We start from the raw sequence: 27,177 nt of genomic DNA, 5'->3' as shown, positions 1-27,177 counted from the left end.
TCTGTAAGATGGAGAAAATAATAATATTTACTCCCAAAACAGTGTGAGGGTTAAATGTGCCCAAAACAAAGTGCACCGTATCTGCCTCCCAGTAAGCATTCAATAAATGTTACCTGTAACATAACCCTCACTATAATAGTACTGTGCAGGAGATATTATTGTCCTCATGTTCCCAGCATGGATGTTGAGATGTGACAGAGCCTGGAGTGTTCCTGTCTTCTTGACTCTCTGGCTAGTGCTCTTTGCATAGGAAAGCATGCCTCCGTGTTCCTGCAGATTCCCTTTCCTGTAATCCATCAACAACTTTGCCCAATCTTAGCCATGCAATCTGGTTTACCTCAGATACCTCCCTCTTTGGAAGCCCTTCTTGTGCACTCTCCTTTCACTGCATGCTGTCTCCTTTCATTCAGCAGTGGTTGGCCTCACAGACTTTAGCAGCCTTATAACAACCTTGACTCATACAATAAACTAGTCTTAACTCCATAACTAGACTAGTAGCTCCTCAAGGGTGCAGACTATTTAAGTTTCATTTTCCCATGCCCCCTGGCACAGGGCACAGAATATGTAGTAGATGCTCCGAAGGTTAACTTGAAGGACAATATCAGTGTATCAGTGAGTAGCTGAATTAATGAATTTGTGGATGAATAAATGTGAAGGAATGAGTGAGAGAACAAATGAGTTCATAAATGAATGATTGAGGAGTGAATAAGCAAGTGAATGAATAAATGATAGATAATAATGAGTGGTGAAGGAGAGAAGGAATAAGGGAATGGGTGGATTTGGGGCCCATGGAAAGCAGCTTGTCTTGCCCTTATCCTTTGCCATTCCCTCTGCCTGAGTTTCAGGCTTTCTTCTTCTGTTCCATCCACCCTCCCCTTCTTCCTGTTCCATCTCACCTGTCTCCAGAAGTGATGACTACACAAATTTGTTCACAGATCATTAACTCTTAAGCATGGGAAGAGGCCAGCCCTGAGCTGGCAAGGGCTGGGGTGCTGGCTCTCTGGACACCGAGAGACGTCATGATTCTCTCACATGCCCGCCCTTGCAGCCTAGTTCTTATCTCTCCCTCTGCCTGCTTGCAGATGACGACTGTACTGACTCCTTCACGCCCAATCAAGTCGCCAGAATGCACTGTTACCTGGACCTGGTGTACCAGAGCTGGCAGCCCTCCAGGAAGCCTGCGCCTGTCGCCCTGGCCCCCCAGATTGTGGGCCACACAACAGACTCTGTGACGCTGGAGTGGTTTCCACCCATCGATGGCCACTTCTTTGAAAGGTGAGTGTGGCCTGTGAAGTGTTGGCAGCTCTCTCTCTCTCCGGCCAAGAGGAGGGAAATTTGGAAGAGAAGCAGCCTTAGAGAGGGATTTTGCTGTTTTCTTTGTTCTTGTACTTGTTCAGTGGATATCGCCACCACTTAGCACAGTGATTGGTACACACATGGTAACTTTTGGGTCAGAGAATAAAAGAATGATTAATTAATAAGTAATAATACATATTTTAAATGAATGAATGAATGATTAGCTTTCCTTTATTACTAAAAGTTTGGAAACGTGTATTGATAGAAACCTCTCTGGGATGTAGGGTCTGGTTTCGTCTCCCTGAGCTCAGGAGTTAAGATTGCCAGTGGTTCATGGGCAAACACCCATGTGTGTGTGTGTGTGTGTGTATTACTACATATACATAAGCAGCCCTGGTGGTTAAAGTAATCAACTGCTAACTTAAAGGTCAGCGGTTTGAAATGACCAGTGGCTCTGTGGGAGAAAGATGTGGCAGTCTGCTTCCATAGAGATTCACAGCCTTGGAAACTCTATGGGGTCACTATGAGTCAGAATCAACTCAATGGCAGTGGGAGATATATATATATATATATATATATATATGTAGATATATACGTATATCTATAATAAGTATACTTATATACATATATATACACACACATACGTACATACATGTACTTACAGATTCAGAATCTTTGCCTGTGCCCAGTGTTTGTCTGAGGAACTGAAGGTAGGATATCTAGAAGATCAGAGAGTGAAAAACTGAGGTACAAGTTACCTCATTTCTACTCTCCTGTCTGTCACCTACGAACTGTATGACCTTGGACATGTTACTGTCCCTTCCTGAGTCTTAGTCTTCTCCCCTGAAAAATGGGACTAACGATGCCTCAGTGACCTGAAGTTAGAGACCTAAATTAAACGGTCTCTTGTGGTACCTTTCAGCATCGGTAGTTCTTCAAAAGCTCAAGCTTTAAGAGAACAAGATTTGAAAGGGCCGTGAAAACAGACTAAAACATTTACATCTATTTTATAACTTAACTATAATTGAGGGCATGTTGGTATATTGCAACTTCCTCCTGAGCATCTTGGGGATCTTTTATCCAATAATGATGATATAACATTGATGGGATGAAAGTAACAACCATAGTAATGATTAGTTAGTATTATTCTGTTGTTGCGGTTGCTGCCATTTATCGAGTGCTTCCTCTGTGCTGGATTCTGTACTAAATGCTTTATAGACAGGGTTTCATTTAATCCTTCCAATAACACTATAAAAGGGGAATCATCTTCCCCATTTGCCAGATAAGGAGGAAACTGGAGCTGAAAGAGGCTGACAGACTTGACTAAGAGCCCATAGGAAGTGGCGGGGGCTGGGCTCTGACTGGCATGTGCTTTCATTAAGTCCTTCCAAAATCAGAGTTATGATGGCGTTCCCCCTCCCCTAAAAAGAACCACAAAAGGATAACAAGAAGCTCTCGTGTATACACACACTTGTGTGCATGTGCGTGTGTGTGCGTGTCCGTATAAAAATATGTTAGCGCATGGTACTACATTAAGTTTGGGCTCTAATTTCTCACACCACCATGAGTCCCTGAATTTAGAACTTTGATTTGGCAGCTGGGTGAGTGCGATCACAGGGGGAGAAGGAAATGCACTCCTCAGGCCCACTGCAGAAACCCCCCTTCTCCCTGCCTCAAGCTGCCCTCACTGGGAGCTCCGAGCTGGGTTTGGGAAACCTCATGTGACACTTTCCAGCAGCCCTTAAATTTATTTATTTTTTCTGTGGCGATGAGAAGTATCAGACTTTGGGTCAAGCCTTGGCCTCAATTCCACTTAAAAATGGAAGTTTTGTAAATGAAACGTCCTGTGTATGTATTCAATTTGTATTTCATAAAGCAGTTATTGTCCAGTTATTGGAGGGTTAATTGTTGTGTAACGAGATACGTCTCTATCACATAGTGCCCTCAGCCTCAATCAATATGTTTTTAATAACCTATAGTCAGTTGGTACTTGAGGCTCATACAATAGCTATTCTGTTCAGTCTAAGATTTCATAACGGAGTTATCATATGTTAAATTAAAGCTGACATTTTAGAAACATGTCTAATTAAGCTTAACAGCTACGTCGACCATAGTCTATGGCTAAAGGAAGCCGGTCCACAAGTTCAATAAATTGTTGTAAAGAAATGGAACTGCATTTTATGTATATTACTCTCCCATGCACACGGAGTTTATACTCATGCAAATTGGCTTAGTACAAAGTGTGCAAGCTTTGATGTCAGGTTCTCTGTGTTCCATTCTCAGCTTCACCACTCCCAGACTATGAGACCTGGGGCAAGACATCTCACCTCTTTGATCCTCTGAGTCTTTTTCTGTTAAAAAGGTGCTAACCGTGCCCACTTCACCTGGCTTTTGTAGGAAGTTCGACAAGATGACATCTGTGATATGCCCAGCACCACTGTCACACACTCGGCAGTCAAGAAATATTTACTTTCATCTTGTGCAAAGTTTTCCAGAGCTATTTAGCTACTTGAAAATTCTCTTTCCCTGCAAAACCTCTGGTGTTTTCCACTACATCCATCAATGCCAACCTCTCACCCCTGGCCATCCTCATGTCCTCCTGCTGTTCCTCACATCTGTGGTCTAAGAGAATACAAGGGTTTTCCTTAAAAAAACATACTCAGATCCTCCCACAGCCTGTGTCCTCACACATGGGCAACTGGATAAATAATTCAAGGCCACCCTGATTTTTCTAACTCCTTTATTTTTATCTGTCTTGCAAACATGTGTTGACTGGATTGTTTCAGTTGTCTGAACAATTGGTTGTGGTGTATTGGAAAGAGCACTGGATTGGGAATCCAGTGACCTAGTTCTGAGGGCTTTGTGACCCCATCTATTTCCTGTGTCTCTTCACCCTCAGTTTTTCTACCTGTAAGCCAAAGGCGTTTCTAGCCTTTCAGCTAATGTTCCTCTTTCAATTCTCAGAACACAGAAAATGATTTGAGTGACTATTTTCTCAATTCTCCCAAGGATGCATAGAAGTTAACTAACTAACATAACTAGTATCATTCTGGATGTATAGGAGAGGAGTTAATTCATTATGTACGGTAGATACCTTGTTGTTGTGTGTGTCACCGAGGCCATTCTAACTCATAGAGCAGTGCTAGCCAATGGAATTTTCTGCAATAATAGAAATGTTGTATATCTACACTTTCCAATATGGTAGCCACTAACCACCGACGGCTACAGGGCACTTGAAATGTGGCTAGTGTGACTGAGGAACTGAATTTTTTAATTTATTTGATTTTAATTTATTTACATTTAAATAGGCACATGTGGCTGGTGGCTACATTGTTGGGCAGTGCAACTTTAGAGCTTTCAGCCTTAGCTCTCTTGTAGAATCTCATTTGAGAAAGATAATCTCTCCCAGTGTTTACATCCTGTGCACCTTTGATTTCATTACTCACGTGTGTATGAGTGTGTGTGTTTGTGTGTACGTGTGTGAGTGACAGGTACCCATAAAAATCAAATAAACACCAAAGGTAGAAAACACATATTGTACTCCCTGAATGTGTAGCTACAGTCCCTGATTTTCATAAGGCACAAGCTGACTCTGACTTTCCAAGCTATGACCTTAGGGTGATTACTTTGCACTTGTGAACCTCAGTTTCCTAATCTGTAAAATGGGGACATTACCCACCATAACCAGCATCACGTCATTGTTTTTTAGTTGCCGCCTTTGCTTTTACTTTTGCTTCTTCTTCCCCAATCATTCTTCATTCAGCATTCAGACTAATCTTGTTAAAATGTAAATCAGGTCATGCCCCTCCATGTCTTACAACCCTCTAGCAGCTTCCCATTGTTTTCAGATATAATTTAAATGGGGTCTACAGAATCTGTCATGACCCAGCCCTCACCTGTCTATCCAACTACCTCTTTTACCACTTCCCTTCATTTGTAGCTCCTGCCACCCAGGCTTCTTTCAAAACCCTTGTGGATCAAGCCATTTTTTTCTGCTTAGGCTCCTAGAAGCACTGCCTGGAATGCCTTAACATCTATTCTTTGTGCCATTCTTCAGGCCCCAGTGCAAATGGCATCCCCTCACAAAGACCTTCCATCACCACTCCAATCTTAATTAGCCCAGCCCACCCCATTATTCTCATCCCTTTACTTTCCTTCTAAAATTTATCACAATCTGTAAGTTTATATATGTTTGCTTATTTACTTATTGACCATTACCTGCACTGGACTGCAAGCTGTATTTGGACAGGAACCATATCTGATTTGCTTACCCCTGTGTGGTCAATGGGAGTCCCTGGGTGGTGCAGATGGTTCATGTGCTCATGCAACTGTTAGCCAAAAGGTTGGAGGTTCAAGTTTGCCCAGAGGTACCTCAGAAGAAAGGCCTAGAAATCTACTTCTGAAAAATTAGCCACTGAAAACCCTATGGACACACATAGGGTCACCATGAGTCAGAATCGACTCAACAGCAATGGGTTTGTTTTTTCATTTTTGTATGGTCAGTGTCTAGCCCTTGAGCAGTACTAGCACCCAGAGACTCCTCAGTAACTATCTGTTGTATGAATAGATGAAACGAATACAAAAATCAATGAATGAATAAGAGGGAACGTAATTTGTGAAACTCTATGCAAACAAGACATGTTATTCTCAGCTGGATGATGTTATATTCACTCATAAACGTATTTATTGGGAACCTAGGACCAGCTAAAAATTCAATAAAGTACAGGTAGCTTTATGGGTACCACACAAAATAGAACATCGAAAGGAAGTAGAAAAAAAAGTTTCAGTCTCCATTGAGGTCAGCATGGTTCCTAATTGCAGGACATTTATAATCTCATGGTGATCATAAAGCCAGTCATGTGACTCAAAATTGCTATGCATGGACTGTGATCATCGTAATGGAACTCTGCCCTCAGTAGGAGTGCTGAGGAAGTCTCTCTCCACCGCTCATTCCTGATTACAAGTCTATTTGTATGATTTTACAATTACTAGTCCAAGAGGAACTCATCCTTATTTACAATATGTAGAAAATTCAAAAATCTAGAAAGAATAAAAATAGGAGAAAAATTATCCTTTTTTCCACTACCCAGAATTAACTGTCAATAATATTTTGTTGCATAAAGTTACTTGAACAGCATTGAGATACTGCTATAGGTTCAGTTTTGAATACGAGTTTTTCACTTAACATTATAGCATACATATTTTCCAGGCAATTGCATAATCTTCGTAAATATTACTGTAATAGCTGCTTACCATTCCACTGAACAGATTAACCGTAGGCTATTTAATCATTCTACTAACGCTGAATATTATTGTGCTTGCAAATATTTTACCTAAGTACAGTCTCACACTTACACTGATAAGGCTGAGGAAACAAAATCTGCAATTTGAAGGTCTGGACTAGGTTAATCATGAGTATTAGCAGTGTGTCTGAGTGACTGGTATTCATTCATTCATTCATTTTTCCATTCAACAATGTGTGTTGATCACCACTATGTAAAAAGCTATGTGCTGGCTGCTGAGGGGAAAGACAATGATAAGACATAGACCTTGCCCCCAAGGACTTCACAGTCTATTGAGAAAAACTCACCTATCTACGGAAAAGTCCTCACTGATGAAATGATGTCCAAGGGAAACCTTGAAGGATGAGGAACACCATCCAGGCACAAGGTGACTCTAACTTTCCAAGCTATGAGCTTAGGGTAATTACTTTGCGCTTGTGAACCTCAGTTCCCTAATCTGTAAAATGGGGACTTTACCTGCCATAACTAGCATCACATCATTGTTTTTTAGTTGCCGCCTTTGCTTTCACTTTTGCTTCTTCCCCCCCAATCATTTTTCATTCAGCATCCAGCTAATCTTGCTAAAATGTGAATCATGTCATGTCCCTCCATGCCTTACAACCCTCTAGTAGCTTCCCATTGTTTTCAGATATAATAGTTTTCACAAAAAAAGGGGGAAAGGGCATTATAGGCAGAAGAGTGTTGAGAGAGAGGCGCAGGGTCATGGCAGAGCCTGGCAGTTGGGAATAGCTTGGAGTGATGAGAAATAAGGCTAGAGTGATAAGGGGAGCAGCTTGCAAAGGGTGTTGAATATTATGTCACAGGGTATAAAGGGTTAGAGTCACCAAAGGAGGAAAGCAGTGACATGACCTGTTCAGATTTGGCATTGAGATGATTTCCCTGGTTAACTGTGTGAAGGAGGGATGGCAGGAACCAGCAGACTGCAATTTTCACAACAGGCTGTTCCTCCCCATGTTATCCCAGGGGCATAAGAACTTCCCTGTGAAGGGAAAGCCCTAGGGTTGGAGACAAGGATCCTCCATTGCACCCTTTCGGGTAGCCAAAGGATAGAAATTCTTCTAGGAATGAAGAGAGTGGAAACGGCAAAGCCATTGCATTTTGAGACATAATGGGTTGGGCTGAGACATTACTTGACATCTTCCCCTGATTCAGCTGCCAGCTCCTCTGCAGAGGTGGCTCAGATTTGCAGTTTTGAGTGCACAGTAGTACAGGAGGAGAGGACTCATCCATCTCCCCTCCCTGCAATTGCCTCCTAAGCAGATGCCAAGTCTGGAGAACAAGTAGGATCCCAGAAGCTGTTGTGGCCAAAGGGAGATTGAATCCAGATACAAAAGACAGTGGAGGAAGCCACCATAATATTCCACTTCTGGGGCTGGTCCCATTGAGGGATTGGCTCACCGCTTGGAAAGCTGCAAAAATTAATTAGATGGCATGGTCAGGAAACTGCTTTTGACTGTTAAATCTAACAGTGACTCATCCATCCCTGAATGTCAGGGCTGGAAGCTTCTTTAGGCATCATCTAGTCCAGCTCACTCATTTTTCAGCCTAAGGAACCATGCTTTCTTCGTATTTAATGTCGAGGGCACAGGATGGCAGCTGGTACATGGTAGGCACCTGATAAATATAGCTAAAGGCGTAAATTTGGAGGACAAAATGGGGCAAGAGGTTTTCTCACAACCACACAGCAAATTCCCAATGGAGCTTTTCATGCCTTATAAAGGTAAGGTTATGCAGGTAGTAAGTCTTTGGCCTACTGATTCCGCTCCACTTAAAATTAGAGAAATGTATCCACCACCAGAATAGAAGCCATTTAGGCTTCTGTAACAAGGTCCTTGCTGGGCAGTGGGTAGGAATTTCACTTACGGTCATTTTCTGGAAGCTTTGGGGTGTGTGGAGAGGAAAGGAGATAACAGAATCATTGTGTCCTCTGCCCTGTTGCCTTTGGCCTAGCTGAGTCAGTGGCTCATTCATCTGTTCCTAAGTCGGTACATTTTCCCTCTTTCCTTGGCCTCCTAGAGAATTGGGACCAGCATGTGACCTTTGTCTGGAAGGGAGAATCCTGGTGCAGTATGCCTTCAATGCCTCCTCTCCGATGCCCTGTAGCCCATCAGGACACTGGAGCCCTCGGGAAGCAGAAGGTAAGCCAGCCTGGAAGCTAACTTACTAGATCGAGATTATGAATAACAACTCTATAATGTATGTGGAGTTTTATGACTTTTAATGGTCTTTCTCATATACCATCTCATTTAATCTTAAGATAACCCCTCAAGGCCAGTATTCATGAATTCATTCAACAGAAGTTTTTTTGAGCATCTGCACTGTCATTCCCACTTTACATATCAAGAAACAAAAGCATGGATATATTAAATAAGTGCCCAAGGCCACACACCTAAATAGACAGGATGTGCACGTGTTTCTATATGTCTCTGGTCTCCACAGCCTATGGGAGCAGATGAGGTCACATTAGCATCCATACACATATGCGGGCTTCAAGACATCAGTGGTCTTTAAGACTTCTTCAGTTGTTTCTAGAAATACTCGGCATTCCCACATGTGTCCTGACTCTGCCTCTCAGTTCTCCCATATACCCTCCTTTCTGAGATTCATTTACCTACAGGACACCTGAAGGAAGCATCTCATGATTGCCATTGTTGCAGACTCCACCCATGACCACATCCTTTCCTATTGCGGGGGTGAGGGGCTGTCTCCAAGGCTCACAAGGGGCCAGTGATCTCTTGCTTCCTAACAGTAACATCCGTTGCCATATCCACAGTTTTCTGTAGAAATTAAGAGAATGCCTTTTGTCCAGTGCTTTGTTGCACTTTGTCACTTGGCCCTAGTGCAGTGTTGCTTGGAACTTAAGGAAGCTCATGGAAAATTTCCCATTCCAATTCCTCCTGCAATCTTTCTTCTTTATGGCTCAGACCTGGTCCCTGAAGCCAGGTTGATGAAGAGACACCATAACATACTTTCCTCTCAGTCTTCCATCTCACCCTTCCCCTGGTCTCAAAAAATCACAAATAGAACCCCACCCCACCCCCAAGTCCCTCCTGCTCCTGTGCAGACCTGCTCATGCCAACAGTCACTGGGTGGGGACACTATTACAGCAGTTCATTAGAAGGAGCGGAATCTGACTCCTCATTGAGGTTTTGTGAGAACTCCTCCTTTATCGTCTATATATTTAGAAAGAAAGCTGGAAAGAAAAAGCCAGAGGTAGAATAAAGCAAGGGAGAGGAATCAGACAGGAAAGCAAGGGAGAAAAATGATGGCACTGTTCTGTGTTATCTTCTAAAGTAACTTAAAATAAAAATGAAAGTTGAACTCAGGAACACTGAACAAATCCATCTGGAATGTCAAGCAAGAAGGATGTCTGGGAGAAGCCTTCGGTTCAGCCTCACAGGACCACAGACTGTCAGACTTGGAAGGGACACCAGGGTCATCCAGCCCCAGTTCCCACCCAGGGCAGGAAACCCCTCTATGTCTCCCTCACTGAAGCTTCCCTAGCACCAGCTCAGACATTTTCTTGGCCACCCTGTTACAGCTCCATTTGTTTGAAATTTCTTGCTGAAATTTGCAATCATAATTTTTCCACCCAGCCATTCCCCCTTTGGTTTCTCACAGAAAAAGATGGGGGTCTCTTCCACCTGACAACATTTTGCACGCTTTCACAGAGTGAATCCAACTTGTCTGTGACCGCTGTAGGGACTTTGTGCCTCGCACAGTAAATTATTCACATAACATAAAAGTTACCATTGCAACCATCTTGAAGTTTATAACTCAGTGGCGTTGAGTACGTTCACAGTGCTGTACAACCATCACCGCTATCTAGTTCCAGAACTTTTTAATCACCCCAAATGAAACTGCATGCTCATTAAACAGTCTCCTCCCGTACCTCCCTCCCTCCAGCCCCTGGCAGCCACTAATCTACTTTCTGTCTCCATGGATTTAGCTATTCTGGATATTTCATATAAATGAAATTATACAATATGTGACTTTTGTGATTGGCTTCTTTCACTTAGCATGTTTTCAAGGTTCATCCATGTTGTAGCGTGTATTAGCATGTACTGTATTCCTTTTCACGACTGAATAATAATCCACTGCAACGATCTACCACATTTGTTTATCCATTATCTATTGATGGGCATTTGGATTGTTTCTACCTGTTGGCTGTTGTGAATAGAGCTGCTGTGAACATTTGTCTGGGTTTATGTATTCTTGTGTTTTAAAAGTTTCTCAGTTTCAATGTACAATATAGTAACTATCAATAGATATAATGCACATGAGCAAAACCTCCTCAATAATGTTTTATGAGTTTAAATGGGTTTAGAGCATGATGAATGAGGGGGGTGAGATGGATAAAGGCCAGATCAGGATGTATTTGGATCTACACCAAGGGCAGCAAGAAGGCACTAATGTGTCTTAGTAAGGGTATGGTATATGATAATATTTGCCTGTTATAAAGATTGCTCGAGCTGTTGTGTGGAGAAACAATTGGGGAGGAGAGTGCTAGAAGGAAGGATCAGCTAGGTGGCTGTTGCAGAAATCCAGGTGATGGTGTTGGTCTGGATGAGGTCAGTGGCAGTGAGAATGGAGCAAGGTGATGGATGTTAGAGATACTTGGGAGGTAGAATCAGCAAGACTCTCCTCTGAGACTTCTCTAGTTAGAACCATCTTGATTTGTTCTACCACTTGTTTGAATGAAATAACTTCCAGACATCTCTCCACACCCCCATCCAACCCAACTGTCAATTGGTTAAGTGTGTTCCTGGTTTGTCCCTGACCCCTTAAAGTGTGATACGCAGAACTGAGTTCAGCTGGAAGCACTGAGCCCCCTCGCTCCCAGAGCTGACTCAGGCCTCCAAGGAAACCCAGCAGCTCTGGGTTTTCCTTAGCATACGTAAATTTAGTACATCCAGGCCAGGAAAAGACACTGTTCTTTTTTTAGTGCATCCCATTACAGGTGCTGTGATCCTTTTGGCTCAGACCCTTTTAATATCCTGGAAGAAATAAACTATTCCTTGAGCCAAACTCTGCAATTTATTTCTCAACTCATTTTCATCCTATTTGTCTTTGCATGTTTAAGTTTTTGGACTTCTGAAACTAACATAAAACTCTCAAATCCATGAGCGATGCCAGACATATCAGTGGTGTTGGGTAAAGCACACTCGAGGGGTGATGAGGACTGCATCTTGGTCCCAGCTCTGCCATCAACTTGCTCTGTGTCCTTGCTCAACTTGGTCTGTGCCATCAAACTTGCTCTGAAGCTGGTACCTTATCCACAGAATAAGCAGCTGAACTATAATATCCTTCCCGGCTCTTATATCCTATGGAGACACAACTTCTTTTTAACTCTATATTAACAAGATAGAAAATTATTCATTTAACAAATGTTTATTGAGCATCCACTGTGTTCCATTAACAGCAGCTCGGAGAAGGTAAATACAGCCACAGAAAGTCTTGCCTTTGGCCTAAAAAAGTGGTTAAGCTCAACAGAAACCTTGTTTTCCTATCTCTCGTTCAAAACTATATTCCATAGATGACTATTTCCTGATGTATCCAATAACATGTTACACTTGTAGCCCAGGAATTAGATAGCTGGATCTGACTGACTCAAAGCCCACTTAAGATCACTTTTGCAAGCATATAATACATTCCAAGTGTTGAGTTTTCCATGAAACATTAACACATGGCACGAGATATTTTCATTTTTTTCTTGTTTATGTGTGAGTGTTTCACCCATTTTTCTGCCTAGAATATTTCAGGTATGCTGAACTATTCATCTAGAAAAAAACTTGGCACTACACTTTTATAACTACATTTGTGTCAACAGCTACAGTGTATATCCACATAGATATGTAATAGGTATCTGTATAGAGTTGGTATGAGTTGGAATTGACTTGATGGCAACAGGTTTGGTTTGGTTTTTGTAAGATCTTTATAAATTTAGATCAGCATAAGTATATATACATACATTTCTAAACACATATAAGGGCTTATTTCTAGTGGACAGCATATATAAAGTTGTAACTTTATATTCAGCCACCACAACCCACACTTCTGTCAGTTCCCATACGTCTGTCAGTTTGTTGTACAGTGGGGGCTTGTGTGTTGCTGTAATGCCGGAAGCTATACCACCAGTATTTCAAATACCAGCAGGGTCACCCATGGCAGACAGGTTTCAGCTGAGCTTCCAGACTAAAGTAGACTAGGAAGAAGGACCTGGCGGTCTACTTCTGAAAAAATTAGCCAGTGAAAACCTTATGAATAGCAGCAGAACACTGTCTGATATAGTGCTGGAAGATGAGCCCCTCAAGTTGGAGGGCACTCAAAATATGACTGGGGAAGAGCTGCCTCCTCAAAATAGAGTTGACCTTAATGACATGGACAGAATCAAGCTTTCCAGACCTTCATTTGCTGATGTGGCACTACTCAAAATGAGAAGAAACAGCTGTAAACATCCGTTAATAATAGGAATGTGGAAAGTACGAAGTAAAAATCTAGGAAAATTGCAAGTTGTCCAAAATGAAATGGAACACACAAACATCCATATCCTAGGTATTAGTGAGCTGAAATGGACTGGTATTAACTATTTTGAATCGGACAATCATATAGTCTACTATGCCGGGAATGACAAATTAAAGAGGAATGACGTAGCATTCATCATCAAGAAGAACATTTCAAGATCTGTCCTGACATACAGCACTTTCAGTGATAGGATAATATTCATATGCCTAAAAGGAAGACCAGTTAATACGATGATTATTCAGATTTACGCACCAACCATTAAGGCCGAAGACGAGGAAATAAAAGATTTTTACCAATGTCTGCAGTCTGAAATTGATCAAATATGCAATCAAGATGCATTGATAAATACTAGTGATTGGAACGCAAAAGTTGGAAACAAAGAAGGAACAGTAGTTGGAAAACATGACCTTGGTGATAGAAATGATGCCGGAGATCGCATGATAGAATTTTGCAAGACCAATGACTTCTTCATTGCAAATACCTTTTTCAACAACATAAATGGCAGCTATTCACATAGACCTCTCCAGATGGAATACACAGGAATCAAATTGACTACATCTATAGAAAGAGACGATGGAGAAGCTCAATATCATCAGTCAGAACAAGGCCAGGACTAACTGTGGAACAGATCATCAATTGCTCATATGCAAATTCAAGATGAAACTGAAGAAAATTAGAACAAGTCCATAAGAGTCAAAGTATGACCTTGAGCATAGTCCACCTGAATTTAGAGATCATCTCAGGAATCGATTTGACTCATTAAACACTAATGACCGAAGACCAGATGAGTTGTGGAATGACATCAAGGTCATCATACATGAAGAAAGCAAAAGGTCATTAAAAAGATAGGAAAGAAAAGACCAAAATGGATGTCAGAAGAGACTCTGAAAATTGCTCTTGAAAGTAGAGTAGCTAAAGCAAAAGGAAGAAATGATAAAGTAGAAGAGCTAAACAGAAGATTTCAAAGGGTAGCTCAGGAAGACAAAGTAAAGCACTATAATGAAATGTGCAGAGACCTAGAGTTAGAAAACCAAAAGGGAAGAACATGCTCAGCATTTCTCAAGCTGAAAGAACTGAAGAGAAAATTCAAGCCTCAAGTTGCAATACTGAAGGATTCTACAGGGAAAATATTAAACAAAACAGGAAGCATCAAAAGAAGATGGAAAGAATATACAGAGTCACTCACTGTACCAAAAAGAATTGGTTGATGTTCAACCATTTCAGGAGGTAGCATATGATCAAGAACCGATGGTACTGAAGAAAGAAATCCAAGCTACGCTGAAGGCATTGGCGAAAAAAAAGGCTTCAAGAATTGATGGAATACCAATTGAGATGTTTCAACAAATGGATGCAGCACTGGAAGTGCCCACTCATCTATGCCAAGACATTTGGAACACAGCTACCTGGCCAACCGACTGGAAGAGATCCATATTTATGCCTATTCCCAAGAAAGGTGATCCAACTGAATGCGGAAATTATCGAACAATATCATTAATATCACACACAAGTAAAATTTTGCTGTAGATCTTTCGAAAGCAGTTGCAGCGGTACATCAACAGGGAACTGTCTGAAATTCAAGCTGGATTCAGAAGAGGATGTGAACTTAGGGATATTATTGTTGATGTCAGATGGATCTTGACTAAAAGTGGAGAATACCAGAAAAATGTTTACCTGTGCTTTATTGACTACGCAAAGGCATTCTACTGTGTGGATCATAACAAATTATGGATAATATTGCAAAGAATGGGAATTCCAGAACACTTAATTGTGCTCATGCGGAACCTGTACATAAACCAAGAGGCAGTCGTTTGAACAGAACCAGGGGTTAGTATGTGGTTTAAAGTCAGGAAAGTGTGCGTCAGGATTGTATCCTTTTATCATACTTATTCAATCTGTATGCTGAGCAAATAATCCGAGAAGCTGGCCTGTATAAAGAACAACACGGCATCAGAATTGGGGCATTGGGATTGGAGAAAGACTCATTAACAACCCGCGATATGCAGATGAAACAACCTTGCTTGCTGAAAGTGAAGAGGACTTGAAGCACTTACTGATGGAGATCAAAGATCATGGCCTTCTGTATGGATTACACTTTAACATATAGAAATCAAAAATCCTCACAACTGAACCAATAAGCAACATCATGATAAACAGAGAAAAGATTGAAGTTGCCAAGGATTTCATTTTACTTGAATCCACAGTCAACACCTATGGAAGCAGCAGTCAAGAAATCAAATGGCATATTGCATTGGGCAAATCTGCTGCAAAAGAGCTCCTTAAAGTGTTAAAAAGCAAAGATGTCACTTTAAGGACTAGGACGCACCTGACCCAAGCCGTGATGTTTTTAGTCATCTCATATACATGTGAAAGCTGGACAATGAATAAAGAAGACTGAAGAAGAATTGCTGCCTCTGAACTGTGGTGTTAGAGAAGAATATTGAATATATCATGGACTGCAAGAAGAATGAACATATCTGTCTTGGAAGAAGTACAGCCAGAATGCTCCTTAGAAGCAAGGATGACAAGACTTAGTGTCACATACTTTGGTCATGTTATCAGGAGGGACCAGTCCCTGGAGAAAGACATCGTTCTTGGTAAAGTAGAGGGTCAGCAAAAAAGAGGAAGACCCGCAATGAGATGGATTGACACAGAGGCTACAACAATGGGCTCAAGGATAACAACTGTGAGGATGGTGTGAGACCCAGCAGTATTTCATTCTATTGTATTTCATTCTATTGACAGCACCTGACAGCAACAATCAACACCATGTATACAAAAAGATGGGTGTTAATAATGGAGTAACTGGACCTTTGCTTTTCTCTTTTTTTCCTTCCTTCCCCTTTCTTTTCCTTTTTCCTTCCTTCTTTCTTTCTTTACTTCCTTTCTCCTCCCTCCCATCCTCCCTGACTCCTTTTCTTTCTTCTGTTTGTCCTCCTCTCCCCCCTCCCTCCCTTTTTCCCTCTCTCCTTTCCTCCTTCCCTCCCTTCTATCCTCTCTCCTTGGCTTCCTTCTTTTCTTACTCTCTTCCTTTCTTTGTTTCAGCCCCTATTGCTCCACACCACCACACATGCAATCAGTCTCCTAGCCATGTCCATTTTTCCCCCTTAGAAACGCTGACCTGTCCTCATCTCCTCTGATGCTTCCTTTTTCCAGGCCATGGCATTGGACACAGACCAGACCCTCAATAATTATTTTTTGAATGGATAGATGGATGGATGGGTGGGTGGATAATATATGTCTTTAAATAGTTTTTCTAAAAGACAAATCTTATATTACTTGTATGCCTAAAATCCCTTAGTAGCTCCCCATTGTGCTCAGTAAAAAGTTCAGTTTCCTTAATGTGACATGCAAGACACTTTATATCCGAGGTTCTGCTTAGCTTGTGAACCTCATCACTTACTGCTTTCTCACTGTACTCAAAAAGTCATCTTAACGCACATTCTCTCTCACCTCAATGCCTTTGCACAAACTGTTGTCTTTGCTTGGAATGCCTCCTGCTCCGATATTTTCCTCAATATCACATTACTTTTTAGAACTGAGCTAATATATTTTGGGACATCGATGATAGATTTTATACCATTTGATTTTCATAGAAATACGCAAGCTAAGGATAATTACAGTAGGTGACACAACTGAGAGGTAGTGTAGCTGGTATTTTGACCTACCTTCCATTGCTTCAAAGCCTAGCACATTGACTGGGCCAACAGTATCACCTAATATTCTACATCTACTAGAGAAGTACTGGGCTATCTGAGTCTCAGTTTTCTCTTCTGTAAAATGAGTCTCATAAGACCTGTGTCATGGACTTATTGGCAGGATGAAAAGAGCTGAGGCATGTTATGTGCTTGGTATATACAGGATGGTCAGTATCATGAAGCCTGGTATTTATTATTAAAGAGATTGCTGCTTTGGTGATGAGTTGGACTGGATGACCCTAGGGGCCCTTTTATGTCTAAGAGTTTGTCTCTGATAACCAGAAAAGCACAAACTTTGCTAAGATTTCTGCTCCTGTTTACTGACTTGAGCATAATGGCCTAACTTACCTTCCTGTCCTTTGGAAAGCATTTGGTCTGTCTGTTGATTAACAAGAAACCAGAGAGGAAGACTGAGCCAAACAGATTTGTCATCTTTACTCTCCAGTGGCTTCCCACTACTGAAAATTGATTTCTCCAGGAAAGGGAGAAAGATGACTCCATCCCCTGCCAATTCTAGGAGAAAGCCTATGGGGGAGGCTGGAATGTTAACCTGGCACCCACCATCAGGCAGCAAGCCTCAGCATGACGTCAAGTACAGAACTGATCAGTCCAATCTCACCATTCCAGATGCCATTCATGGCCATAAAATTATCCAACCTACTTTGGATCCGATCCAAAACAATGTGTGATCACAAGAATGAAGGGAAAACAAGCTGACATGAAGGAGCTAAGGAATTTTGTGTACCAGGCAATCCTTAAAGGAGAACTCAGAAAGGTTCAAGGGATTATCACTCATCCTCCTTAGATAGAGTCTGCACTTGTGCCAAGTCCTGAAGCCAATGGCCTTCACAGATGAAGGTCCAAAAACCCTCAGTGGAGGCAGGCATTGACTATGAAATGCTTAGATGCCATGTAACCCAACTGCTTTATTATATATATGTAAGAAGAAGAAACATGTGACCACAGACAGAGAGTTAGTTAGGAGAATAACATAGCATGGATAATTATCCCTGATTCTAGAAAATACTGTCATTACCATCACTGTCAACACCACTACATCACCTGATTTGGGGGACCTTTCTAATAGTTTGTATTCCTTCCCATCCATTTTGGTTAGCAGCCAAACGCTTAACCACTGAACCACCAGGGCCCTATCCATTTACTTAGCACTACTGATTTGCACTATGGAATCTGGAGCTAAATGCTGCTGGGCTAAATACATTCCAGATTCTACTGGCAGGAGGGTCACGTGAGAAAAGCTCTGCAACAGAATTCAGGATCTTTGTTCTTGTCCCAGCTCTGGCATATAAGTAAGACACTCTTCCTACTCTGGCTTCCTCATCTGTCAAATGGAGATAGTTGCATCTGTTTCACCTACCAGCAGAGGTTTATGTAGGACAGAATGAGATAAGAGATGTCAATGCTTGGGAGAGGTGGACCGATAATGAGGCCACAGCAGAGCAAGTGATTGAAAACAACTCTCACCAGGCTTGGGCCCTGATATCTGCTCCCTCAACCCTCTCTGCTTTCCCTGTCATAACACACACCATGATCTATTGTACTTTCTCCCTTAATTGTCTGGCTTCCTCACTAGATTATAAGCTTTAGGAGATCAGGGAACACACCTTGAAGATTCATGGCTGTGTCCGCAGCAATAAGCATAGTATCTAGATGGTGATAAAAGTAGAACTACTTGTAGTAGAATTAGTATTATTAGATGTGATATTAGTAAAAGTAGTAATAGAGCATGAAAAGTAGCAATAGCCAAAATTAAAGTAATTATGGTAAACAAAGAAGTCATAGAAACTGAATTCACGGTAGTAGAAGCATCAGATATGGTGGAACCATAGGGAGGTAAAAGAGAAATAATATCAGAAGTAAAGGAGGAGGCAAGGGCAGGGACTGCTGTTGTTCTAATTATTTCACCTACAAAGAAGTGTACAGTGTTCTCCAAGGTAAACTCATAAGTTTTCTTTGAGGGATAGAAAAAGGTCCAGGACCTCATTGAAGGGTTCATCAGAATTCTGTCTGGTGAGGTTGGACAAGTTCATTCATTCACATACTTGGCCTTGCTGAGCTCTACACAGTCATTTTTTAAAGATACGGAGAAGACATGATACTGCCTCAAAGAGCTTATCATCAAATGAGAAAAATCTGTGCACTGAATAACATAAGTATAACACAGAATGATACCGACCATTGGTAACCTCAGTCAGTTACTTCCTCTCTCTTGGCTTTAATTCCACCTTATTGTCTCTGTGACCTTGGTCAAGTTACTTCACCATGTCTCATTTTCCCTGTCTATAAAATGGGAATGGTAATATACCCTCCTCTCAGGCATTTTGCAAGAATCACATGAGTCAACACATGAAAAACCCTTGGTATAATGTATGGCACATGGTGGGAATTCTTTCTCCATGGAACTTTTTTCTAATTCATCAATTTGAAATGAATCTCTTTCTGTTCTACTGCCAGTAGAACTTCATATGTACCCCCTTTGAGACACCATGGCTTGATAGAAATGACACAGGTTTTAGACCCAGATAAACCTGGGTACAAATGACCAATTCCTCCATTTTAGTGACTAGCGTTGGGCAAGTGACTTCATGCTCTGACTCTTAGTTCCTTGATCTTAAAATGGAGATCGTGATACCTATCTGTCTGGTGGGAATGTTTGTAGATGAAATGGCATGGAGTAAATATAGCACCTACTAGGGTGCCTGACCCTTAGTGGGAGCTCAGAAATGATCACTGCATTTTTTATGATAGTATCTGTTATGTATGGCTCATTGTCCCTCATATATGACAATGACCTTGAGGTTGGACACCATGTATTATTTATTTGCATATTTTCAGCCCTTATCTTAACAGCTCAAACTTAGTAGGTGCTTTAAGAAAAAAAAGTAATAACAGAAGGAAACTCTTCAAGTCTATGGTTCTAATGTTAATTCTTAAATCAGCCCATCTGTTAAATAAATTCCATCCTATGTGAAATAAATTATGGAATAACTACACAAAGTAAAAAGAGTGCAAAGATATAAAAACGGGAAAGAAACAAGAGAAAAGATGGAATGATTCCTTTAAGTGTGTAGGATAATGTGATTTTTTTTCTCCGCTCATTTACACTGTTCTTGCAGTCCAAATTTTCTACATTGAGCACAAATTACTTTGATAAAGAAAAATTAAAGCATTAATAATAAAAATATTAAAATCCTGGGACAAAATAATATGAGACCTGGCAATAAGTGCGTATTCTAGATGTTATGGCAGTTAAGGGTCATAGCTCACGGCAGCACTACCCAATGGAACTTTCTGTAATGATGGAAAATTTCTATATTTGCACTATGCAATACAGTTGGTACATGTGGCTGTTGAGCACTTGGAATGTAGCTAGTGTGATTGAACTGAATTTTTAATTCTATTCAATTTTAATTCATTTTAATTTTAATAGTCCTGTGTGACAGGTGGCTACTGTATTGGACAACACAGGTTTAAAGCAACGTAGTGGATCAAAAACCAAGCAGTCACGATTGAGAGGCACATGTGACATAGCCAAATGAAGTAGAAATTCAAATTCTAATTCAGATTCTAGCACCATCGCTTCTTAGTTTGTGACATTGGGAAAATTTCTTAATCAGCCCTATTCATTCAAGAGTAAAATTCAACAAATATTTAATGTGGACTTTCTATGGGCCAGGCATTGTATTAAGTGGGGTATATATGCATTGAGTGAAACAGAGCTATTAAAAAAAAAAAAAGGAAGCAAAAATGACAACTATCTTAAAGGATTTTGGTGACGATCAGATGACCTGAACAATAGCTAGGGAATATGCTTCATATACGGTCAAGTGCTGCCCTCAGTAAAAGTTTATTATGTGAATAAATGATGTACATGTGCCAACAACCCGCAAAGTCAAGAGAGTCAGGAACTCAATGGTTGGAGAGTAGACAAGAAGAAAAGCATCATCTTAGGTGGAGAGACTTATCTGTGCTTCACACAAACTAAGAATATCTTCTAGTCAGCGATCGCTGTGAATAAACGAGTAAACCAAACCAAGGAGGGGTGGGGGGAATTTTGCCGTTATTCACATTGCTTCTTGTTCTGACTTATTATATCTAAAAAGTCTTCATGCGTTTTCTTTGTTCCCCCTTTCTTTATCTCTTCTCTTCCTCATCTCCACTTTATGGCTTCCCTCTTCTCCCTTGCCTGGAAAGAGGCAAGAAGGAAGAAAGCATGTATAGCCTGCACTGGAATTGCTTTCCCACCTCCAGTGGATTTCTAGCTTTCATATTGTGGTGATTCCTGCTAAGCTATAACATTACTACCAAGCCTTTTCAGACAAAGATCGCTGTTACCCTTTGCTTTAGGCATGTTCAGCACCCCAGCCCCCTCTGGCCACTGATGTTAAAGAAAAAAGAAAGTGGCTGATAGAACAACTTGAGGTTCTTCATCCTACACTCATCAGCTGATCTGTCTCTCTCACCGGACTCCTTTAAATAAATTAAAGCCAGTCGTTACATTGAGTCCTGGTTACTTTTCTCAACAGTGCAAAAGAGAGCTCTCTGAGGGTCTAGGACTAGTGATCTCAGCAGAGAAAAATTTAGAAGTCACTGCAGGCTGAGATCAGTGGGGATGAGACATCCTCTCCCCGGGGAAAGACTGGAAGAATCCCTCCTTTTCTCTTCCCCCTCCCTTACCAGCCCTCCCCTTCCTGAGTCAGACTGGACAGAGTACAGAGAAGCTCCGTGGTATGGAATGACCTCATGTGGGGAAGGGGAGGAGGAGAGATAAGATGGCTCCAAGGCTGCCTTCCAGCTCTGTCTTTCATGGTTCTAGACAGTTTTCTCCCAGAATCTTCGGTCCAAGGGCCAGATGATATCCATGTTCACCTCCTCTTTGAGGGAGGTTTTCTGGCTCCTCTGACATTTCAAGTTGGTTGTACCAAAGGCAATATCACATGAATTCTAGTTTATTTTATTGGCCTCTGCAGCCAATGTGGCAAATAAAGAAAAGGATGAGTTTTACAATGAGACAGAACTGGGTTCAAATGCTGACCTTTACACTTCAACTGTATCACCTTGGGTAATTCACTCCATGTTGGTGAGCCTTAGTTTCCTCCACTGTGAAATGAGTCCTTGCAAGAATTAAACAAGCTGATGGGACTTAGTGTGTCCCATAGCAAATGTGTGTCCCTTCCTTCTTTCCACCCTAGTCAGCAAAGGCTCCAAGTGGGAGATGAGGAAGGAAAGTTTGGACATGGACTCAATAGTAAGACTCTGACTTGAATGAATTTTTGACCAAATGTCTGGTGATTTATCCAAGGTGTGTTGCAGAGATGGGGACAAGCTAGATGCTGCACATACCGCAGATTCACCAAGATACCAAGAATACTCTCTTTTGCCCCTCTACCTGAGTTCTAGTTAAGTCAATCTCTCCTAAGGTCTGTAGGAAACTCTGAGGCCCAGCTGAAGGTCTATCCTCAGGAACTCATTCCCTCATCTGTTCTCCACAGGTCACCCAGATGTTGAACAACCCTGTAAGTCCAGTGTCCGCACCTGGAGCCCCAATTCAGCTGTCAACCAACACACAGTCCCACCAGCCTGCCCTGAGCCACAAGGCTGCTACCTCGAACTGGAATTCCGCTACCCGTTGGTCCCTGAGTCTCTGACCATCTGGGTGACTTTTGTCTCCACTGACTGGGACTCTAATGGGACTGTCAATGACATCAAACTGTTGACAGTCAGCGGGAAGAACATCTCCCTGGGCCCTCAGAACGTCTTCTGTGATACTCCACTGACCATCAAACTCCTGGATGTGGGCGAGGAGGTGTATGGTATCCAGATCTACACACTGGATGAGCAACTGGAAATTGATGCAGCCATGCTGACCTCCGTTGCAGACAGCCCACTTTGCCTTGCGTGTAAGCCCCTGCAATATAAGGTGGTCCGGGACCCACCTCTCAAGGTGGACGTGGCCTCCACCCTACACCTCAATAGAAGATTCATGGACATGTAAGTGCACTCTCTGGATAGGGAGATCATTAAGTGGGTGGGCCATGGAGGGATGTGAGGAGGGTCAGAGGGATCTGGACTAGAAGGAGAAGGGTCATCACAGCCAGAATTACTTCTGATGATTCGTCACCCAGCATTAGATGTAAAATTGTCATAACAAGACAGAGTTCATTTGGTGGGAAGAGTGATAGACAAGAAGCCAAGAGGCCCGTATTTTGGTGACAGCTCTGATGCTAAGCCTCACTGACCTTTCCGAAACTTAGTTTCCCCAACAATAAGATGGAGGTTGGATGATATTAGCAATGAGAAAGTCATTTATTACTAATGAAAGTGGAAGAACTAAAGTTTGCTAATGATTTCCTTTTCATGTCAAGTTAAAGAAGATTCATGCATTCTGATTGCTTTTTCAGTGGATGAGAAGGGGTGAAGTTATAGTGGGTTGGCTGGGAATTGGGCACAGTCCTGGGTATTCACAGCAAGGTCAAGGTGTTTGTTTTGTTTCATTTTCTGAGGCGGGAGAGAGGTTCAGACCCATTTGATCTTCAAGGGCCCTTACAGCTCTAGGTCTCAATGAGTCTTTTTTTTGCTTATGGATAATCACAGGATACTATCACAACTTTTATGTGAGATAGTGATTATCTCCCTATATTAGTGTTTCAAGCCACCTCTCTCTCACCTCTTCCCTCAAACATTCTCAGGGTTTGTGTTTTATGAGATGAGAGAAGCCACCTTAGAATGGAGTCATGAGTGCTTTTACTATGTACCAGACCATGGGCTAAGCTCTTTACATCTTGTTCTCATTTCATCCTGTCAACGACCACAGCCCTGTTATTGTTGTCAGTTTACAGAGAAAGAAACTACAGCTTAGAGATATGAAGTCACTTGTCTAAGATCACACAGTTGCAAAGTGGTGAAATCAGGATTTGAATTCTGTTCTGACGGCAAAGGCAGTGCATTTAACCAGTGTTCAGTTAAAGATGGGATGCCAACTTCTGTTTCAATCTAACAAAGGGAGGAGACTTAGCCACCTGATTTGGGTACTAAGAGTCTATGTAGTCAACCACCAAACATTTACTGAACACATACTATGCGAAGGGACATTGCTTAGAAACGCTTTTGAGTATTAGAAAGAACAATAGCTCAGGAGTCAAATGTCTGGTTTCTGGTTCCAGCGACTCCATCTACTAATGTTGATAAGTCATCGATCTCTTTGAGGCTCAGTTTCTTCTTCCATATGATGAAAATGCTAAAGTCAATGGTCTCTGTGAGCCTTTTGTGGTTCTTTCTTTAGTTCAAGAACAACGTAAGACACAATCTCTGCTCTGTCTACTTGAAAATATTTACTAAGCCAATCATTAATAAAAACCAAGTTCTAGAGGAAACTTTTAATCTTTTTAAGAGACAGAACCACTTTCAAACACTTTACCAGCACTTCCTTTTGCATACCAGCAATTAAGTGTGCAGCACAGGCAAACCCTTGCCCATTCACTGACTTAGAGACGAAGAATATCAGTTTAAGAACTCAGAGGGAGCACTTGGTTTGTGTTTGAGAATATACTTAAAATTTAAAGGATTGCCTTACCTTGAAAATATTAGTAGTTATGGAATAGTATAGTATTCCATAATCTTTCTCATCTCTTCATTTGTTTAGAGTGATAAAGTTCTATAAATATGTATCTGCTTAAAATTTCTTCATAGAACAATAGAGGGATGAAATAATAGACATCTCGAAACCTCAGTTTAAACACTGCTTTCATTTTTCTACCTAGAGTAATGAGCCTGTGAGAGCTGACAGGGGTTGATAAGTGTGGAATGGTGGAAATCAAACTGAAGAAGTAACAGCTCTATGACCCTAGGCAAGACACTTATTCTCTCTGGTCCTCAATGCCTCAAATCTACAAGGAGGAAGTTGCACTGAATTAGTATTCTCAAATTTGGCTGCACACTGCACCCACTTGGAGTATTTTAAACTGCCTGCATCTCCCCTGTCCCATCAGCGTCCTTCCCTTTCCCATGTATTTAAATTGGTAAGGATATCGCCTGACCATTGGGACTTCTAAAATATCACCAGGTGACTGTAATGTGCAACTTAATAACCAGTGCCCTAAATGGGTTCTCAAAGTGTGTCCCCTGACCAGCAACATCAGCATCATCTGGAAACATGTTAGAAATGCAAGTTCTCAGGCCCCAACCCACCTACTGATTCAGGAACTTTTGCTCAGGGCCTCTCCAGGTGATTCTGAAACTGGTTAAAGTTTAATAGCCACTGCTCTACGTGACCTCCTGAAAAAAGCAAGTATCTCCACGGTCTCTTTCACTCATACAATTGCACATTCAGTTTACAAATATATATTGAGAGCATTGTCTATGCCTGAGTGTACTGGGAGCTGAGGATTACAGAGATGACTCAGACAAGGTCCATTTCCTAAAACCCTCATGCTTTAGTGCTGGGAACCTTAACCACTCAATAAAGATAGCAAGGTCCTGTGCCAATTTGCTTCCAAACCACCACTATTCAGATTCACACTCTTATACACCAGTAATCTTTACTTCATTTACCGGATATTTCTTTAGTACCTATTGTGTGATAAACAAGGTGCCCTGGTTGCTCAGTGGTTAAAGCACTCCACTGCTAACTGAAAGGTCAGTGGTTCAAACTCACCAGCTGCTCTGCAGGAGAAAGATGTGGCAGTCTGCTTCTGTAAATATTTGCAGCCTTGGAAACTCTATGGGGAGGTTCTACTCTGTACTATAGGGCTACTATGAGTTGAAATTGACTTGACAGCAATGGATTTGATTTTGGTTTTGGTATATGCCAAACAGGTCCCTGAGTAGTACAAACGGTTTGCGCTCTACTGCTAACTAGAAGGTTGGTGGTTCAAACCCACCCAAGAGTGCCATGGAAGAAAGGCCTGACAATCTGCTTCTGTAAAGATTACAGTCAAGAAAGACCTATGGAAGTGCAGTACAGAGTACAGTTCTACTCTATAACACATGGGGTTGCCATGAGTCAGAATTGACTTGATGGCAACAGGTTATATGCCAATCACAAAGGATAGACTGACACATGGATCAATCCTCCTCTTTGTGTCTCTTGAGTGCCAAGGAGTTTATTGGAGACTTGGACTGGGCTGGACTTCCTGACGTGAATGTTCTCTGAGACTCTGAAAAAAGCAAAATACATCATTCCAAGTCAAGCTACCATTTCAACTCCTTTATCTCTTGATAATTTGAGTTCTGAGCCCCACCACAAATACCTCTTTGTGTGTGTGTGTGTGTGTTTTGCTGCTTTCACATTTTTTCCATATCAAATAAATTGGCTCTTATACAAGTTCTATATAAAGACTGTTTTGGAGAAAAATAGGAGAGAAGGGGAAGAATGCTTTCCTTTTCTTCCCTGACTCAACCCATTGCATGATTCCCTTTGATCTTTGTCTTCATTTTTTTCTCTTAACAAAAAGATTTATTTTTTCTGTCATCTACACTGGAGAAGGTTTCCCAAGGTATGACACTGATGAAGAGAGAGACTTCTGTGCTTACCCCATGGAAACTTCTAGTAAACTGATTACTTTTGACCAGGGCAAGGGAGAAATGCAGAACTTCTCCCTTAAGCAGAAACCCCTTCAGTGAACAAGAATGGCCTCTATCAGAGGGAAAGTTGCCCAACCCCAACTCTGCTACCAACTCACCACGTGATGTTAAGACACTTTGCGTCATAGACTTGGGCCTCAGTTTTTCCATCTATAAAATAAGGAGACAATGTTAAGCTTTCCTCTGTGACTAGATGTTGTTCTTATGTAATGGTGACTCATTCATTCTGTTGTTGTTTTGAAAGTTATTCAGCAGAGTTTGTCTGTTAGAATCAGCACCCACTGGTTCTGGATGCCCCAGTGACATGTGTGCCTTGTGGATAATAGTAATAACCACTAACTGAGTCTATACTCGGCTTTAAGTGCCTTACAAACACTAACACCATTTAATTCTCACAACAATATTATGAGGCATGTGAGGAAACTAAAGCTCCAAGAAGTGATTTTTCCCAACCTTATACAACTACTAATGGCAGAACCAGGCTTAAAACTCAAGTCTAAGTCTAAATTCCACTTCCCTAATCCCATATTTCTGGAGCCCTGGTGGCACAATGGTTAAGAGCTCGGCTGCTAACCAAAAGGTCGGCAGTTCGAATCCACCAGCCACTCCTTGGATACCCTATGAGGCAGTTCTGCTCTATCCTATAGTTGCTATGAGTCGGAATTGACTTGACGGCAACGGGTTTGGTTTTGGTTTAATCCCACTTCTGACAGTTCTGACAATCACTACACCACACTACCTTCTGTTGCAGTAAT

At 41.5% G+C, this 27,177-nt stretch overlaps 1 protein-coding gene across 1 annotated transcript in view; it reads left to right on the top strand.

The window, feature by feature from the left end:
- Positions 1-27,177, top strand: part of PAPPA (pappalysin 1) — a 263,538-nt gene that overhangs the window by 70,873 nt on the left and 165,488 nt on the right. Inside the window, exons 5-7 of the mRNA XM_004372342.3 lie at positions 1,083-1,275; positions 8,616-8,737; positions 22,333-22,831. Of these exons, the coding sequence (XP_004372399.2) occupies positions 1,083-1,275; positions 8,616-8,737; positions 22,333-22,831 (814 nt within the window). The remainder of the gene's footprint in view (positions 1-1,082; positions 1,276-8,615; positions 8,738-22,332; positions 22,832-27,177) is intronic.

Source organism: Trichechus manatus, unplaced genomic scaffold (genome assembly GCF_000243295.1).
Source record: "Trichechus manatus latirostris isolate Lorelei unplaced genomic scaffold, TriManLat1.0 scaffold00016, whole genome shotgun sequence".
Lineage (NCBI taxonomy): Eukaryota > Metazoa > Chordata > Mammalia > Sirenia > Trichechidae > Trichechus > Trichechus manatus.
Note: the sequence above shows the minus strand (reverse complement) of the source record. Positions and strands in the feature narration are given on the sequence as shown.